Source organism: Saccoglossus kowalevskii, chromosome 8 (assembly GCF_978046115.1).
Source record: "Saccoglossus kowalevskii chromosome 8, keSacKowa6.1, whole genome shotgun sequence".
NCBI lineage: Eukaryota > Metazoa > Hemichordata > Enteropneusta > Harrimaniidae > Saccoglossus > Saccoglossus kowalevskii.
Genome location: NC_140648.1, coordinates 29,147,716 through 29,166,850, shown reverse-complemented (window position 1 = coordinate 29,166,850; position 19,135 = coordinate 29,147,716). Strand labels below are relative to the sequence as shown.

The 19,135-nt window shown below is 36.7% G+C and overlaps 1 protein-coding gene across 2 annotated transcripts in view; it reads left to right on the top strand.

Moving 5' to 3' along the window:
• The window catches only part of LOC100372822 (protein flightless-1 homolog), a 46,908-nt gene that overhangs the window by 21,290 nt on the left and 6,483 nt on the right, over window positions 1-19,135 (top strand). The window contains exons 22-29 of one of the 2 annotated variants that reach the window (XM_085502461.1): window positions 711-821; window positions 7,491-7,608; window positions 8,217-8,294; window positions 8,784-8,880; window positions 9,298-9,548; window positions 10,441-10,634; window positions 14,470-14,590; window positions 15,353-15,532. In XM_085502461.1, coding sequence (XP_085358587.1) covers window positions 711-821; window positions 7,491-7,608; window positions 8,217-8,294; window positions 8,784-8,880; window positions 9,298-9,548; window positions 10,441-10,634; window positions 14,470-14,590; window positions 15,353-15,532 — 1,150 coding nt within the window. The remainder of the gene's footprint in view (window positions 1-710; window positions 822-7,490; window positions 7,609-8,216; window positions 8,295-8,783; window positions 8,881-9,297; window positions 9,549-10,440; window positions 10,635-14,469; window positions 14,591-15,352; window positions 15,533-19,135) is intronic. The other variant, XM_085502462.1, reaches the window with a different exon arrangement.

Genomic DNA, 19,135 nt, shown 5'->3' with positions numbered 1-19,135 from the left:
TGTGTTCAGCACGAGTACATATCCATTCCTATCATGGGTTATTTTTAAGTCAGTGGTAACTTGTGAAAATTCACAAAGTCAGTCAGTCCATTCTGGAACTAGATCTTTAGGCTTTTTTTTTTAACTATAGGTGAAGTGAGATTGAATGAGAAACCTACACTTTTGTGCAGTTTGGCAAGACTTTATATTATTCTCAACAATATCGTTGAGAATTCTTCTATTCTCTCCATTCAATGGTGAGAATCCAAAGTCCTATTGCTTCATAAGTGTAAATTGAAATTTTTTACCATTTTATTGGCCAAATATAAATTTTCGTCATTTCATTGGTGACTGACCAAAGACTTTGCAGTCCAACAATTTTTTAAAACAAATTCTGATCCCGATGAATTTGTGTGAATTTGTATTCTCGCTAATGAAGTGTTGAGAATAATACCAATTCTTGCCAAACTTTGAGAAAGTCTCAGTTTCTGGCCTTAATTTCACACTTTTTTACCAAGAGTGTTTGTTGATACATGGTATCTAGAAATCCTCAACTGATTTTATTCACTATCAGTAGATACAGTACAAGTATAGCCTCAACTGCACACATGATTTTAGACATATACCGGTATCCCTATATAAATTTATAATGAAAGCATACAGGGACTATGTCATAAGTTTTTCTTTTCTGTTGTCTTATTTTCTTGCGTGTGTACCTTATTACTTCCAAGACATGAAAGTCAGCTTTTCAAATCCAAGTTTGAAAACTGGGATGATGTTCTGTATGTGGATTACACACGTACAGCAGAGCAAGTGATCAAGATGGTGATTAAGGGAATGGGGTAAGACAGTTGAGAATGACCTAATTTTTGTGATTTAATACAGTGGCCTGTTCAATCTGTGCATGGCATAGAAAACTAACAATCATAATTAAAATAGGACAACAAAAGGCATGGAGATGGAGAAATACTAACCACTATAGGTCATGATGTAAAATAGGTAACTAGAAAAGTGCTTTGGATGCTTGCTATCTCGTCATTTGTTTTGTCAGATTAACCCCTTTTAATGTAATAGATCAATTCATACTAAAAATCATGCAAACTTGACTTGAATGCACAAGACATTTCTTGTGATTGTATAAAACAAACCTGTAGAAGTCATGACAAGGAACAACACTTATTGTTATTGACTCTGTGCATGTAATGACAACAAAATAAATTGATCATGATGCAGAACAAATTCTATAGCCTGGTTTGAAATATGAATTTAAAATAATGTAAATAAGAAAATATTCACTGATCATTGGTTTTAAATTCACTGGTTTGTGAAGGAATTAATATATATTCTATTGTTATAAATTTGAATTTTAACTGGATTTTAATTTAGCATATTCAGGTGTCATTGAAAATTAAAAAGAGCCCAATATAGTAAAACATGCATCTCCAGTAAACAGATATGGCAGTGAGAAACAGCAGAAAGACGATCCAAACCCTGTCACCATATTACCATATTTGTTGCTGATTTAAAATGGTGGCATACATATGCCTTGATCATCTGATAATGTGTTAATTAAAATGTTATAACCTGTTGTTTATCAGACATTCTTCTTAAGGATGGTCACAGCTAATACCATTTGAGAAATTTTGTTAAATTATACTTTATGATTGGCTGTTTCTGACAAAAAAATTTGGGGTAGCCAAGCTAATTTTACCGGTAGTTATGTTCTTCAATTGCATGCATATTCCCATTTTTCCAGTCTGAACTGGGCACAGAGTTGAAATTAACCTTTTCACCACCAGTTGCTTCTTTTCATCACAAAATAGTCCTGTTTATAGTCTGCACTTTGTTTCAGAAGATTGCCAATTTTTTTTAGTACAAACTGAAAATTGAATCAAATTTTGTCTGTTGGCTCCAAAATTAGGGTTCATTTCCAGAAATATTGAAGAATGTAAAAAAAATGTGCAGACAAATTTAGGCAAGAAAGTCTGGTGGTGAAAAGGTAAATGCTGTAGGATACGAGTAATTGTCATTGTTTAAATGTAAACAAGTTGAGTGCTTTTAAGTTTTTCTAATTTTTCACTAGTATTGTCAACAAAACTTTTTCGAATCCATTTCAATTTTTCGTAACCTTGTCATTTGCATTATTATTATTTTCTTCACTACAATAAATCATGTCACAAACTGTTGTTTGAATACTGCTCTCAAAAGTGACTCTGGAAGCATGTAATTTGCTCAATGTTAGATGTTCACTTGGGAGCAGTAACACAAATGAAATAAAGAGACATCTTATTAGTTGTGTAAGAAGACTGCTAAAATCTATATATCTTCAATTGACAAACTGAAAATCCTATGTAGGACTCATTGACTTTATGGCATTCTAAAACTCAAATACAAGTCTATAGAAGTGGCGGGTAATTTTTTGATTGCTCGTAAAAAATTCTGATGCAGAGGAATTTCAAGCAAGGGCTGCAAGCCCAGATGTAGTAAAATTTGCATACATCTGGATGATGTAATAAAATTTGCATATACGTAGAACTTGTCTGCAGGGAAAGATCAATTTAATGGGTGGGTTTTTAAATAATTATTGTGCTGCGTCGCTTTCTATTCACACTTGTTAGACCGCACACTGTATTACTTGCGATTGGTTAGCAATTTCATGACGTCATTCTACCTTTTTCTACAGTGATGAGTGCTGGCGTAGCGGCAGTCTTTCGGGCCTTATGACCTTCGCTTGAAATGCCTTTACCATTTATTAACACATTACAACATTTGATAAAATTCATTTCATTTATTAGTGATTTACTTGCGTTTACTGTCTAGGTAGTTTGTGACGAAGTCAACAAATGTAATGTGGGTAGTACAATCTGACTAAAATCTTGTGTTTTATACAGTACGGTAGTGATAAATTAACAAACTTTGTGCTAAATGTTTGAATAATAAGTGTATCATTAATAGCATTAGATCAATAATTATTAATTAAAATTCATCACTTGGGATGACAACACAGTTACACCAACACATGGGATGACTACACAGTCACACCACCACATGGGATGACTACACAGTTACACCAACACATGGGATGACTACACAGTTACACCAACACATGGGATGACCACACAGTCACACCACCACATGGGATGACTACACAGTTACACCACCACATGGGATGACTACACAGTCACACCACCACATGGGATGACTACACAGTTACACCACCACATGGGATGACTACACAGTTACACCACCACATGGGATGACTACACAGCTACACCAACACATGGGATGACTACACAGTTACACCAACACATGTGATGACTACACAGTTACACCAACACATGGGATGACTACACAGTCACACCACCACATGGGATGACTACACAGCTACACCACCACATGGGATGACTACACAGTCACACCACCACATGGGATGACTACACAGTTACACCAACACATGGGATGACTACACAGTCACACCACCACATGGGATGACTACACAGTTACACCAACACATGGGATGACTACACAGTTACACCAACACATGGGATGACTACACAGTCACACCACCACATGGGATGACTACACAGCTACACCACCACATGGGATGACTACACAGCTACACCAACACATGGGATGACTACACAGTTACACCAACACATGGGATGACTACACAGTTACACCAACACATGGGATGACTACACAGTTACACCAACACATGGGATGACTACACAGTTACACCAACAAATGGGATGACTACACAGTTACACCAACACGTGGGATGACTACACAGTTACACCAACACATGGGATGACTACACAGTTACACCAACACATGTGATGACTACACAGTTACACCAACACATGAGATGACTACACAGCTACACCAACACATGGGATGACTACATAGTTACACCAACACATGTGATGATTACACAGCTACACCAACACATGGGATGACTACACAGTTACACCAACACATGGGATGACTACACAGTTACACCAACACATGGGATGACTACACAGTTACACCAACACATGTGATGACTATACAGCTACACCAACACATGGGATGACTACACAGTTACACCAACACATGGGATGACTACACACCTACACCAACACATGGGATGACTACACAGTTACACCAACACATGGGATGACTACACAGTTACACCAACACATGGGATGACTACACACCTACACCAACACATGGGATGACTACACAGTTACACCAACACATGGGATGACTACATAGTTACACCAACACATGTGATGATTACACAGCTACACCAACACATGGGATGACTACACAGTTACACCAACACATGGGATGACTACACAGTTACACCAACACATGGGATGACTACACAGTTACACCAACACATGGGATGACTACACAGTTACACCAACACATGGGATGACTACACAGCTACACCAACACATGGGATGACTACACAGTTACACCAACACATGTGATGACTACACAGTTACACCAACACATGGGATGACTACACAGTTACACCAACACATGGGATGACTACACAGCTACACCAACACATGGGATGACTACACAGCTACACCAACACATGGGATGACTACACAGTTACACCAACACATGGGATGACTACATAGTTACACCAACACATGGGATGACTACACAGCTACACCAACACATGGGATGACTACATAGTTACACCAACACATGTGATGACTACACAGCTACACCAACACATGGGATGACTACACAGTTACACCAACACATGAGATGACTACATAGTTACACCAACACATGGGATGACTACACAGTTACACCAACAAATGGGATGACTACACAGTTACACCAACACATGGGATGACTACACAGCTACACCAACACATGGGATGACTACACAGTTACACCAACACATGGGATGACTACACAGTTACACCAACACATGGGATGACTACACAGCTACACCAACACATGGGATGACTACACAGTTACACCAACACATGTGATGACTATACAGCTACACCAACACATGGGATGACTACACAGTTACACCAACACATGGGATGACTACACACCTACACCAACACATGTGATGACTACACAGTTACACCAACACATGGGATGACTACACAGTTACACCAACACATGGGATGACTACACAGTTACACCAACACATGGGATGACTACACAGTTACACCAACACATGGGATGACTACACAGTTACACCAACACATGTGATGACTACACAGTTACACCAACACATGGGATGACTACACAGTTACACCAACACATGGGATGACTACACAGCTACACCAACACATGGGATGACTACACAGTTACACCAACACATGTGATGACTACACAGTTACACCAACACATGGGATGACTACACAGTTACACCAACACATGGGATGACTACACAGCTACACCAACACATGGGATGACTACACAGCTACACCAACACATGGGATGACTACACAGTTACACCAACACATGGGATGACTACACAGTTACACCAACACATGGGATGACTACACAGTTACACCAACACATGGGATGACTACACAGTTACACCAACACATGGGATGACTACATAGTTACACCAACACATGGGATGACTACACAGCTACACCAACACATGGGATGACTACATAGTTACACCAACACATGTGATGACTACACAGCTACACCAACACATGGGATGACTACACAGTTACACCAACACATGGGATGACTACACAGTTACACCAACACATGGGATGACTACACAGTTACACCAACACATGGGATGACTACACAGTTACACCAACAAATGGGATGACTACACAGTTACACCAACACATGGGATGACTACACAGCTACACCAACACATGGGATGACTACACAGTTACACCAACACATGGGATGACTACACAGTTACACCAACACATGGGATGACTACACAGTTACACCAACACATGGGATGACTACACAGCTACACCAACACATGGGATGACTACACAGTTACACCAACACATGGGATGACTACACAGTTACACCAACACATGGGATGACTACACAGTTACACCAACACATGGGATGACTACACAGCTACACCAACACATGGGATGACTACACAGTTACACCAACACATGGGATGACTACAGTTACACCAACACATGTGATGACTACACAGCTACACCAACACATGGGATGACTACACAGTTACACCAACAAATGGGATGACTACACAGTTACACCAACACATGGGATGACTACACAGTTACACCAACACATGTGATGACTACACAGCTACACCAACACATGTGATGACTACACAGCTACACCAACACATGGGATGACTACACAGTTACACCAACACATGGGATGCCTACACAGTTACACCAACACATGGGATGACTACATAGTTACACCAACACATGTGATGACTACACAGCTACACCAACACATGGGATGACTACACAGTTACACCAACACATGGGATGACTACACAGTTACACCAACACATGGGATGACTACACAGTTACACCAACAAATGGGATGACTACACAGTTACACCAACACATGGGATGACTACACAGCTACACCAACACATGGGATGACTACACAGTTACACCAACACATGTGATGACTACACAGTTACACCAACACATGGGATGACTACACAGTTACACCAACACATGGGATGACTACACAGCTACACCAACACATGGGATGACTACACAGTTACACCAACACATGGGATGACTACACAGTTACACCAACACATGGGATGACTACACAGTTACACCAACACATGGGATGACTACACAGCTACACCAACACATGGGATGACTACACAGTTACACCAACACATGGGATGACTACACAGTTACACCAACACATGGGATGACTACACAGTTACACCAACACATGGGATGACTACACAGCTACACCAACACATGGGATGACTACACAGTTACACCAACACATGGGATGACTACAGTTACACCAACACATGTGATGACTACACAGCTACACCAACACATGGGATGACTACACAGTTACACCAACAAATGGGATGACTACACAGTTACACCAACACATGGGATGACTACACAGTTACACCAACACATGGGATGACTACACAGTTACACCAACACATGGGATGACTACACAGTTACACCAACACATGGGATGACTACACAGCTACACCAACACATGGGATGACTACACAGTTACACCAACACATGGGATGACTACAGTTACACCAACACATGTGATGACTACACAGCTACACCAACACATGGGATGACTACACAGTTACACCAACAAATGGGATGACTACACAGTTACACCAACACATGGGATGACTACACAGTTACACCAACACATGAGATGACTACACAGTTACACCAACACATGAGATGACTACTCAGTTACACCAACACATGGGATGACTACACAGTTACACCAACACATGGGATGACTACATAGCTACACCAACAATGTTTCTGCTATGACTTATTTACTTCTTACAGAACTGAATCACAAGTATTCAAGTCTAAATTTGCTAACTGGGATGATGTTATTGCTGTTGACTTCACCCGCACTGCCCAATCTGTAATCAACAAACAACAAACTAAGATCAAAGGTCTGGTAAGTACAATCTGACTGCCTTTTTTGAGTTTGATATTGCAGTCACCTTATCCTTCTAGAGATGAGGGCGAGCAGCATGGGTACACACAGTCGAAGCTAATGTACAGTTGTGCTTTCATTTCATTTGTTGCTTGGCATATAATTCATGTCACATCTTTGTTGTATTGGCATCATATCAATCATGTTAGCATAACATCATACGAATGAGCAACTACTGATATATAAAAGTTGTTCACACTCAGAGCTGATGCTGAATGGTAAGTTTACTACCGGTACATACATAGAGTTTATTCAAGTTTCAAGTATTAATGCATCTGACCTTGAACATGCTTGGATGGATACCTAGGATATTTCGTAAACTATTGCCTCTGCATTCCTTGACAAATGATGTAAATGTCATAGCACACAATTCAGTGTTCCTATATAATATTGCAATGGATATGTACAGGAACTTATCGCGTCATAATTAATTACACATGTACTACTTAATTATATGTTTGGTGTATGTACACTTTGAACCAACACATAGTTGCTATTATAGAAAAACTATATTGTGTGTCATCAAGTTATTTGTAATACATTTATAATAACTTTGTATTGTGTTATAGGAAAGCAAACCTGAAGTCAAGACTGATTTGTCTGCACTATTCATGCCAAGACAGCCAGCAATGTCCAATGCTGAAGCTGTGAGTAGCCAAATCTCTTATGTTATTAAGCATTTTAACATTAGTCAATCTTAGTTAGTACCGGTAGTTGTACAAAAGATTGGTTCATTTCCAGTGTATTGATCGAATTTGTTTCCAACGTGTATCAAAGATTGCTGATGAGTAGCCATTTTGTTTTTAGGTGAATACCCCCCGGTACATGTCATCATTGATTAAAAAAATAAACAACAACGCTTTAGCTTATGTCCCTTTAAAATCATTAAATTTTTCCCCACTGTGTTTTTTTGTGATTTGCTAATTTAAGTTATTCATGAGGATGAAATTCGTGAAAGTCACTGTGATTGTCTTGTATGTCTGAATAAAATGTTCATTGTTACAAGCGTTTTTATTTAACTGACTCACTAACAATCACCTCTCAGAAATTAAAAAAGTTTACAATAAGTCCTACTACATACCTAAGTTAAGTATTTTTAATATTACTATGATACATGCTCTTGCTGATCTTTTCAGGAGCAATTGATGGATGAATGGAATGATGACTTAGATGGTATGGAATCATTTGTTTTAGAAGGAAAGAAATTTGTAAGATTACCAGAGGAAGAAAATGGTGAGTTTACTAGCAGTACACAATGTGTTCAAACATGATGTAAAAAAATAAAATATTCATGTTCATCTTAGACTGTGCTCTTATACATTCACAGTATACGTGATGCAAACTGCTTAATCTTCACTGTTAGAATTTTTCACTTTTGGATGACATTCGTAAAAGTATAAATTCCACGAAAGGTGCTGCCATTGCATGTCAGAGATTTTTTTAACAATGTTTGTAACGAAATTCGTAAAAATTAGTATCTCACAAAATCAAAGTGATAACTTGGCTCATTTCAAATGATCCTATTTTACTAACAAACATCCAAAAAGATATGTGATTCTCTTTGTTGTACAGAATGAAATCTTCACTCCCTGTCACCACACATTGTTATGAATCTTGCATACCTTACGTATTTTTTGATGTTGGTTTTAGGGTTTTTCTACAGTGCCGATTGCTACGTATTCCTGTGTCGTTACTGGGTACCCAAGGAGCTGGAAGATGGTCAAGAAGATATTATTGATGAGGAAGAAGATGACACTTCAGAAGATGAATTTCAGTATACCGTGTATTTCTGGCAAGGAAGAGACGCCAGTAAAATGGGATGGCTGACGTTTACATTCAGTTTACAGAAGAAGTTTGAAAATCTCTTCGGTGATAAATTAGAAGTTGTGAGACTGTGTCAGGTATCGTCAAAATGTTTTCCCCTGTGCGTGCTAGTCTAAACAGAGTAGAAGTTACTTATTTTGTTTGTTTATTTATATTTAATCTGTTTATTAGGTATACTGTCATCAAAAATGACAGGTGGAGCTTGTAGTATAGATGATTGTCCGGTTTTCGATGACCTTGTGTACCTTAGTTGGACCTCTATTAGATTAGTTCAGTTCAGTTCAGTTCATTTCAATTCATTAAAGAAACAGTCTAATTCACAGACTTATCGTATAACTGGAGTTGATGAGTCCACTACTCAGTAAAAAGATCTAAACATAGTTATTTGTTTCCCTCCACAATGCATCATCCGAATGGCACGGTCCTTTGTCGACCTATAGGCCTCTACACGATACCGTGCGGGATCGCATAGGCTAATTGCGTATCTTAAGCAGTGAGATCTGATTGGGAGTGCCTCAAAACAAGGTGCCCAATCAGCTTGGACGTACCAAATTATAAAACAAAATTCCACTCCCTGTTTTTGTCGCTATGAAGACATCCTTCCCGCACAAAACTGCGTCGATTGCCTGTACCTGATGAGGCTTGAGGGCACCAACACCGAAAACTTTCGCAATTTTATCATCAGAAATATCACGATTCATGGGCGCCGCCAAAGAGGGATTTGTAATACGCAAACTGATTGGACAATGATTAGCCGCAACTTACTACTGTTAGAATACGCATATTTGATGGGCGTTCTGCCAAGGTCTGTTTAGAGGCTTGGCCGAATAAACTTAGACTTTGGCTAGCGAAGATGTCTACAATGATGTTTATGTAACTATGCACTGATTTAAAACGTGAAAGTCACACCTCCATATTGCTTTCATCAGTTGAATTGTTTTTCAATTAGAAACATTATTTCTATTACAGCAACAAGAGAATTTGAAATTTATGTCTCATTTCAAGAGGAAGTTTACAATCTGTCTTGGTAAACGTAATGCTCCTAAACCACCTGGTATGGAATTGATGCCTGAATTGTACCACATCAGATCCAATGGTACCGCTATATGTACAAGATGTATTCAAATCAATCCATCGGCTAAATTACTAAACTCTGAATTCTGGTATGTTGTAATATTACTACCTTTTGCAATTTAAGATTTTTTAAAAAAAGTTTGATGTGCTGTAAATTAAATTAAATTTTTATCATTTTTTGTAAAAAGTTAGTAAGATATTTTCATGGAAACTACATGCTTTGATATGGAGAGATCTGAATCAGATTTGCCTGCTTAATGAAAGTATCTAAAATGTTTTTGGTCAGTGTGTGTATCATCAAAAAAATTACTCAAGCCGTATTTTTTCCAATTACTGTGAAATAATTTATTTTCACTGAAATTCATTTTTGCTGAAAAGGCGTTTTGGGTGTTTTGTATGGAATTTATTTTCACTGATTTTTGATGAGTTGAATGTAAAATATAGAATAAAAGGTATATTCGCTTGATTTTTTTTCCCACTGAATCAATTTATTCCAAGCAAAAATATTTTACGGTATTTCGCCATTGCACAGCGCCCTCTGTTGATGAATTGATGAAACCTGCAAAATGTGTGCAAGTATAAACTGCCAGACCGAATGCTTTCATACTTCTTACTTATATATTGGCTAGGCCTCTCTTTTCAGATTTGTTCATTATTTTCTGTTTTTGACTCCCATGTGCGAAGCACAAAATGGGAGTCTTTGCAGTTAGTGTGTCTGTATGTGTGTATGTGTGTATGTGTGTATGTGTGTATGTGTGTATGTGTGTATGTGTGTATGTGTGTATGTGTGTATGTGTGTGTGTATGTGTGTATGTGTGTCCGACTGTTCCACTGCTATCTCAAGAACCATACATCGGTTTTTGATGAAACTTGGTGCATAGATGCTCTGGGCCAATGCGCAGATTTGATTAGGTTTTGGTAAAAATCCATGCTCGTTAATTACCTAATTTGCATGATAATTAGCTAATTTTTAGCTGTTCTATGACTGTTCCACTGATATCTAAAGAACCACTCATTGGATTTTGATGAAACTTGGTACATAGATGCTCTGAACATATGCGCAGATTTGATTAATTTTTGGTAAAAATCCGTGCATATTAATTACCTAATTTGCATGATAATTAGCTATTTTTTAGTGGTTCCATGACTGTTCCACTGATATCTAAACAACCACTCATTGGATTTTGATGAAACTTTGTACATAGATGCTCTGAACTAATGCTAGGTTTTGATTAGTTTTTGGTAATAATCCGTGGATACTAATTACCTAATTTGCATAATGATTAGTCAATTTTCGGTTTTTCCACTGATATCTCAAGTACTAATCATCACATTTCAATGAAACTTGGTACATAGATGTCATACGACACTGCACAGACCTGATAGTTTTTATGGTAATATCAGTACGTATTAATTACCTAATTTGCATAATTAATTAATTTTCAGCATTTGATATAAGTAGTTAGCATTACATTTCAATGAAACTTGGTACTTACATACTCAAGGACTATGCAGAGATTGATTGTTTTCGATAAATATTTGTGCATATTAATCACCTAATTTGCATAATTAGTTAATTTTCAGCTTTTCCACGGGTATCTCAAGTACTAATCATCGCATTTCAATGAAACTTGGTACATAGATCCTTTAGGACTATGCAGAGACCTGATTAGTTTTAGGGTAAATAATTGTGCATATTAATTACCTAATTTGCATAATTAATTTTCAGCTTTTCTACTGATATCTAAAGTACTAATCATCATATTTCAATGAATCTAGAATTATGCAGACCCAATTAGTTTCCGGTAAATATTTGTGCATATTAATCACCTAATTTGCATAATTAACCAACTTTCACACTGATATCTCAGGTACTATACATCACATATCAATGAATGTACATGGATGCTGTAGGACAATAGACAGACCTGAATAATTGTGGGTTAAAATCTGTACATATTAATTACCTAATTTGCATAATTAACCAATTTTAATCTTTCACACTGATATCTAAAGTACCGTAAAAACTCCAAAATTTCGACTGGTTTTAAATAATTTGTGTTAGAAATGTGACGTGTTTTTAGAGTCAAAATTAAGGTGCATTTTCGGACAGTCGAATTTTTCAGAATAGAAATCAGCAAAAAAAAATGGGGATGATAGACAGTGTGCTTCATTAGTTTTTAAAAAATGCAATGTCCGTCAATTGACGTAAACTTCCTCATGTTTCACGGTAAAAGCAAAGGTCGTGGCCAAGTTGTAACTCAAAATCTAAACAAAGTCATCAATCAGTGAGTATTATGACAAGCAAAACAAAACATCAAGACGCGGAGAAGAGGTCAGCACAAAACTAATAGGTCAAAAGACAAAGCTGTCTCGCACTACCTAGGAAAACTTGCGAATGTTCGAAGTACAGGTACCCATTGGACAAAAGATACATGGAAGTTTAGCAAACGATCTCCCCGACCCAGTGCAATGTATCCGGTTAGAATCAAAGCTCACGTGTCCCTTATTTGAGCACCGTACCGGTGATTTGAGGGACCAAATTCTGCCGTAAATTCGCCCTTGGATTAAAAAATATAATGGGATTTAAGAAAATAAAATGGGACTTTTAAGGTGTATTTTGGCGTCATTTTTCGGACATTTCAATCAATCCTGCCGGCTAAAATAGAGTCTAAGTTTTACCGTAGTCATTGACGTCTGTCTATTCAAGAGTACACGAGTATGATTTTTATCGTGACTAGCGTGAGCGGGTAAGCTTCCTTTCGAGAATGAGCTGTTATCACTGTGAACAATGTTAAATTATTCTTCAGATGACCAGTTTATTTTTTAAAAACAACTAATTTTTTTATTTAAAAAAAATCATGCCGTTTTCGCAACATCCAGCTTTTTGATTGGTTAATTAGCGATTTGACCTATTTGACCTAAGAGAACATGGCGGATATCCTACAGCATCAAACGTTTATACGAGACCGGAATCATTCACTTACGATGAAACTAAGTTGACTTTTATTTGTATTTCATAACCATTCAACAAATTTATTTTGTGTACATTATTATAATCACTACTGAGTACAGTAATAATCAACAATTCAGAAACGCAGCATGCCGAGATTTTTGTGTTCGTTTTTATTTGAAACTTCGTTTATTTAGAATATATTTTCGTTACCAATAAAATAAAAATCTCTCAGTCAATCAGAAACCCGGATTCATGCCTTTGAGAAAGGTCCCGTTTGAACGCTCACATCGGTTTTTTTTTTCGTTTGGGGGAAAACTAAAACTGGTCGCAATTTTCGAATAAGAATGAGTCGGCAATTTTTAGTGGAGTCGAAAATTTGGAGGTAAATAAAACACCGAAACCCGGCAAATAAATAGGCGGTCAAATTTTTAGAGGGGTCGAAATTTTGGAGTTTTCACGGTGCTAATTATTCCATTTCAATGAAACTTAGTACAAAGATGCTCTAGGACAATGTACAAACCTAATTAGTTTGGGGTAAAAATCTGTTCATATTAATTCCCTAATAAGCATAATAATTCATAATTTTTTGGTTCTAATCACATTTCAATTAAACTTGGAGACATAGATTTTCTGTTACATTGCGCAGACCTCATTAGTTTTACACTCAAATCTGGTCATATTAATTTTCTGATTTGCATAATTAGTTTTCAGCTAAGTAATTTCGAATTATATTTAATGTGTCTCCAATACTCTCAGCACATGGGAGTTCTTTCTAAGCTTTCTTTGATTAATGAATAATTATCGTCATTTACGGTGGAAACTGAAAATATAATTCCCCAAAATATTGTTAAAAACCTATATTGGAGTCTGTGTTATATTCTTACACTTTTTGTGCCTGCTTTGCAGAAAGCAGATATTAGCCAAAGTATGATACACCTCGTAATAACTGGACATTTGATTGATTTCAGTTACATGCTGAAAGTACCGTTTGATAACCAAGAAAATGGCATAGTGTATGTATGGATCGGTAGCAAGGCTGACCCTGAGGAAGCAAAATTAGCAGAAGAAATTTCCAGAGACTTGTTTGGGGTAACTGTGCTTGTATTATCTAATTTATTAGTCTCTGAGCAAATATAGTGGCTGACTGGCGGCCATCGTGTTGGTAAATTATACATTTATACCAACCAGTCTGTAACAGCTTGTTGTACTTAAAATGTATTTTCACTGTGATCATTTTGCATGATTGGCAAACACTATATTCAAAAATCTAGTATTGACTCAAATTTTCCATCATGAGTGCTGGTTATGTGGCTGCTACCTTACCCCCTTCCTGGGGGGGGGGGTACTTGGAAAAAATACTGACAGGAGTGTGTAGCTAGTTGTTTGAAACCCCTACCCCTTATCAGACAGACATAAACTCAAAATGCCCACCCCTTTTCAGACAAATTGTGGATATTTGACACCCCTTTCCAGACAGTAAGCATATATGGTACCAAGGGAAAAGCAGGTGGACTCCCGGGGATAGACATTGACAATCAAAATGAAGTTACAGAAAGAAGAAATCAGCTTCATTCTCCTGATTGTTGGATCACTCAAGCTCTTTGGGAAATATGGACCCCTTTTCAGACAGAAGTGGTGAATTTGGGACAACCCCCACCCTCGGACCTTACCCCATTGAATGCTAAAGTCAACTTTTGCCACCTGTCACGGAATAAACCATAACTTTTTCTTTCTTGAAAGTTGTGTCAATTTACATTATGGAAAATACACAAAAATTTTCAAAAGATTGCACTAAAATTTTTGTGGGGAAAAAAAACAAGGAATTGACTGAATACTTTTTTTTTTTTTTAGACATTCAGTGTTCAGATGATTGAGGAAGGTGAAGAACCTGAGAATTTTTTCTGGGTTGGCATCGGCGGTAAGAAATCATACGATACTGAAGCTGATTATATGAGATGTGCGAGACTATTCAGATGCTCCAATGAAAAAGGATTCTTTACAGTGTCTGAAAAATGTGCTGATTTCTGTCAGGTACAAGTTTAAGTACTTTTTTTTTATTATCCATGAACTAAATTATATGATAATTATCATATTTGCTCTATGAGAAGTGCACCTCCAATAGAAACACGTATAACCCCAAAACTACATTTATTGTTGTATACTGGATCATCAAAATATTATTTATGTTGAAAACATCTCTAGAATTTACGCAAGTGCATGCTAATTGAGCAAATAGGGTATTATCTCTCCCAAACTATACCTAATCACGATCAACACAGACAAGCTTTCCATAATTCAATGGTGCTAGAAATAATAAGTTTTCTGGCAGATGAAATTATTTTAAAAACTGGCCTAGCCATGGCAATTTTATTAGTCCCCTTTCGGATGAAGTCCGAAAACGGGGACTTATAATTCGGTTTTCCTCCGTCCGTGCGTCTATGCGTCCGTCCGGAGTCATATCTCAGAATCCCTTGGACCGATTCCGTTCATTCTTTGCATGTGCCTAGTACTTTATGTGGAACATATGCACATGCAGTGGTTTAGCGATTCCATTCAAAATGGCCGACTGGCAGCCATCTTGTTTTTTGAAAATGTTGTATTTTGGACATGCTTTATCAGTTTTCATTCAAACTTGGTACATAGATTAAACATGTTAGGATACATGTCCATTACGATTTATTTTACAATTGGATCAAAGATGGCCAACTGGCAGCCATCTTGTTTTTTGAAAATGTTGTATTTTGAACATGCATTGTCAGTTTTCATTCAAATTTAGTACATAGATCATACATGTTAGAATACATGTCCCCGACCGTCCGTGAGTTCCTGAGTCTGTCAGTCCCTCAATTCCTGAGTCTGTCAGTCCGTCCGTCCCTCAATCTGTGCAAGAGTCATATTTCAGAATCCTGTGGACCGATTCCGTTCATTCTTTGCATGTGCCTAGTACCTTATGTGGGACATATGCACATGCAGTGGTTTAGCAATTTGATTCAAAATGGCAGACTGACAGCCATCTTGTTTTTTGAAAATGTTGTATTTTGGACATGCTTTGTCAGTTGTCATTCAAACTTGGTACATAGATTATACATGTTAGGATACATGTTCATGACGATCATTATCGCAATTGGATCAAAGATGGTCGACTGGCAGGCATTTTTTTTTTTACCTTGCCCGTAACATCAAAGATGGAAGGGAAAGGTATATTAAGGGAAAAATTTCTGTCGTCGTTAATAATGTTATTGTGTGCACAATAACTTTACTAATTCTATTCCAAACTTTATCAAACTTGGTCACCTTATTCATGAGTATAAAGTCTTCCCTGGGTATGAAGAACAGATGTCCTGTATGAAAATATCACGCAAAAATTGAGAAAATCTGATAAAATATTTTCTACTTGACTGATCACTCGTGATACACATTCAAAGGTCACTGATCCCAGTGTGAATGTGCATTGCTGTATGTGTTCAATGAAGCAAATCATTTATCTTGTAATAATATCCTTGGTAATGTATACATATGCTAGACTGGATTTCAATGCAAACTCATGGAGAGAGTTGTTGCACAGTCTGATACAGATTTGCAAACCTACCAATAAAATCTTAACAGAAAACAAGATGTCAGATAATCAATATAAGCACTCCTATGAAGTGGGTGCCAAACTTTTGGTCAAGATCTGAAGCCGATAGAAAATTATGTCTGTTTAGTCTCATCCACATTTTGAGAGGAAAATTATACTCAAAAATATGTATTCTGTATTTGACATACAGTTCATTTGAAAAAAAACAAAAAAACGTTTCTTTGTTGAATTATATAAATTTTGAGAATCAAAATTCGCAGCAATTTGCCTCAGCTATTAGGATGTAATTTTACATTTGTATAATACTAAGTTGAAAACACACTTCAAAGAAATAAAATGTTAAGGGATATCCCCACTTTGTACTTAATTAGAATACAAAAGACAGAAAATAAAATAAAAGTATTTATAGTAGTGATTTCCATCTCAATACATCAAATCAGTAATAATTAAACATCAATTGTACTTCTGTATTAATATTATTTCAGATAATTAATTCAGATATTTTAGAATAAAAACAAATGCCTCAACTCAGAAAAAAAGTGCTGCATTTAGACATGTATTGAATTGTACAACATGCAAGATAACAGAAAATCTTAGTTGGATTTTGTACAGGTATCTCTGTTAAAAACTAATGATTTACTGAGACAAATATGAACTGTCTCATTATATTCATTGTACCATGACAATATTATTTGAAAAGTAAAAAGCGCCCTCTCAGGGTAACTATCATGTTGCAAGCTCTGCTTTGTATGCAAATCAACTTCAGCCTTGAAGTATGTTTTTAAAAATCGTTTGTTAAAGCTAGAATGCCATTCTGGAATGGATCTTACTTTGTTCATGGTCAGTATGTCCTGCCAGTGTCGGGCAGATTTGTTGGCCAGTAAAATTTTACAATCTCAAGTTGTTTTGTTCCCTTGCCCGTACCATCAAAGATGGAAGGGAAAGATATATTAAGGGAAAAATTTTGTCCGGCGTTGTTGTTGTCGTTGTCATCGTTGTTGTTGTTAATAATTGTTATTGTGTGCATAATAACTTTACTAATTCTATTCCAAACTTCATCAAACTTGGTCACCTTATTCATCAGTATAAAGTCTTCCCTGAGTTTGAACAACAGATGTCCTGTATGAAAATATCATGCAAAAATTGAGAAAATCTGATAAAATATTTTGACTGTTTCTACTTGACTGATCACTGGTGATACACATCAAAGGTCACTGATCTCAGTGGAAATATGCATTGTTGTATGTGTTCAATGAAGCAAATGATTTATCTTGTAATAATATCCTTGGTAATGTATCTCAGAATCCCATACTGGGTTTCAAAACCAACTCATGGAGAGATTGCACAGTCTGATACACATTTGCAAACCTACCAATAAAATCTTTATAGAAACAAAGATGTCAGAAAATCAATATAAGCACTCCTATGAACTGGGTGCCAAACTTTGATCAAGATCTGAAGCTAATAGAAAATCTGTTTAGTTCAAAGTTATCAAATCAAAAACAATACATAAAAAATACATAAAAAGCAAAACATTTCATCCACATTTTAAAAAGAAAATTGTTCTAAAATATATGTATTCTGTAATTGACAAACAGTTCATTCGACAAATGAAAACTCACAGGAATATGTTTCAGCTATTAGAACAGAATGATAGAGTTTTTATAATACTGGTTTAAAAACGCACTTCAAAGATTGCAGTGTTTGAAGATATAGATTTTCAGGAGACAACAGTACTGTTGACTTCTCCCTCCACTGGACACCAACTAACTATTTAAGGTAGAGATGCAGTTTATTTGTGAAGTTCAATCAAAAATAGTTTTTTTCGTTTTTTATATAGATTTTTATCTAAAGAACATTCTGTGAAAATTTGACCAATGAATTCTTATTGGAACACCATTAAAATTGCTGTTTATTTTCTGGTTAAAAATAAAAAAACACTCGCACGTGGCAATGTTTATGTCCAATTGCCTAATTTGCATGAGTAAGCAAATAACAGGACCTTTGATTGACAATATGCATATCGAGATTGTACGGGTCATAGTTCATTCAATTCA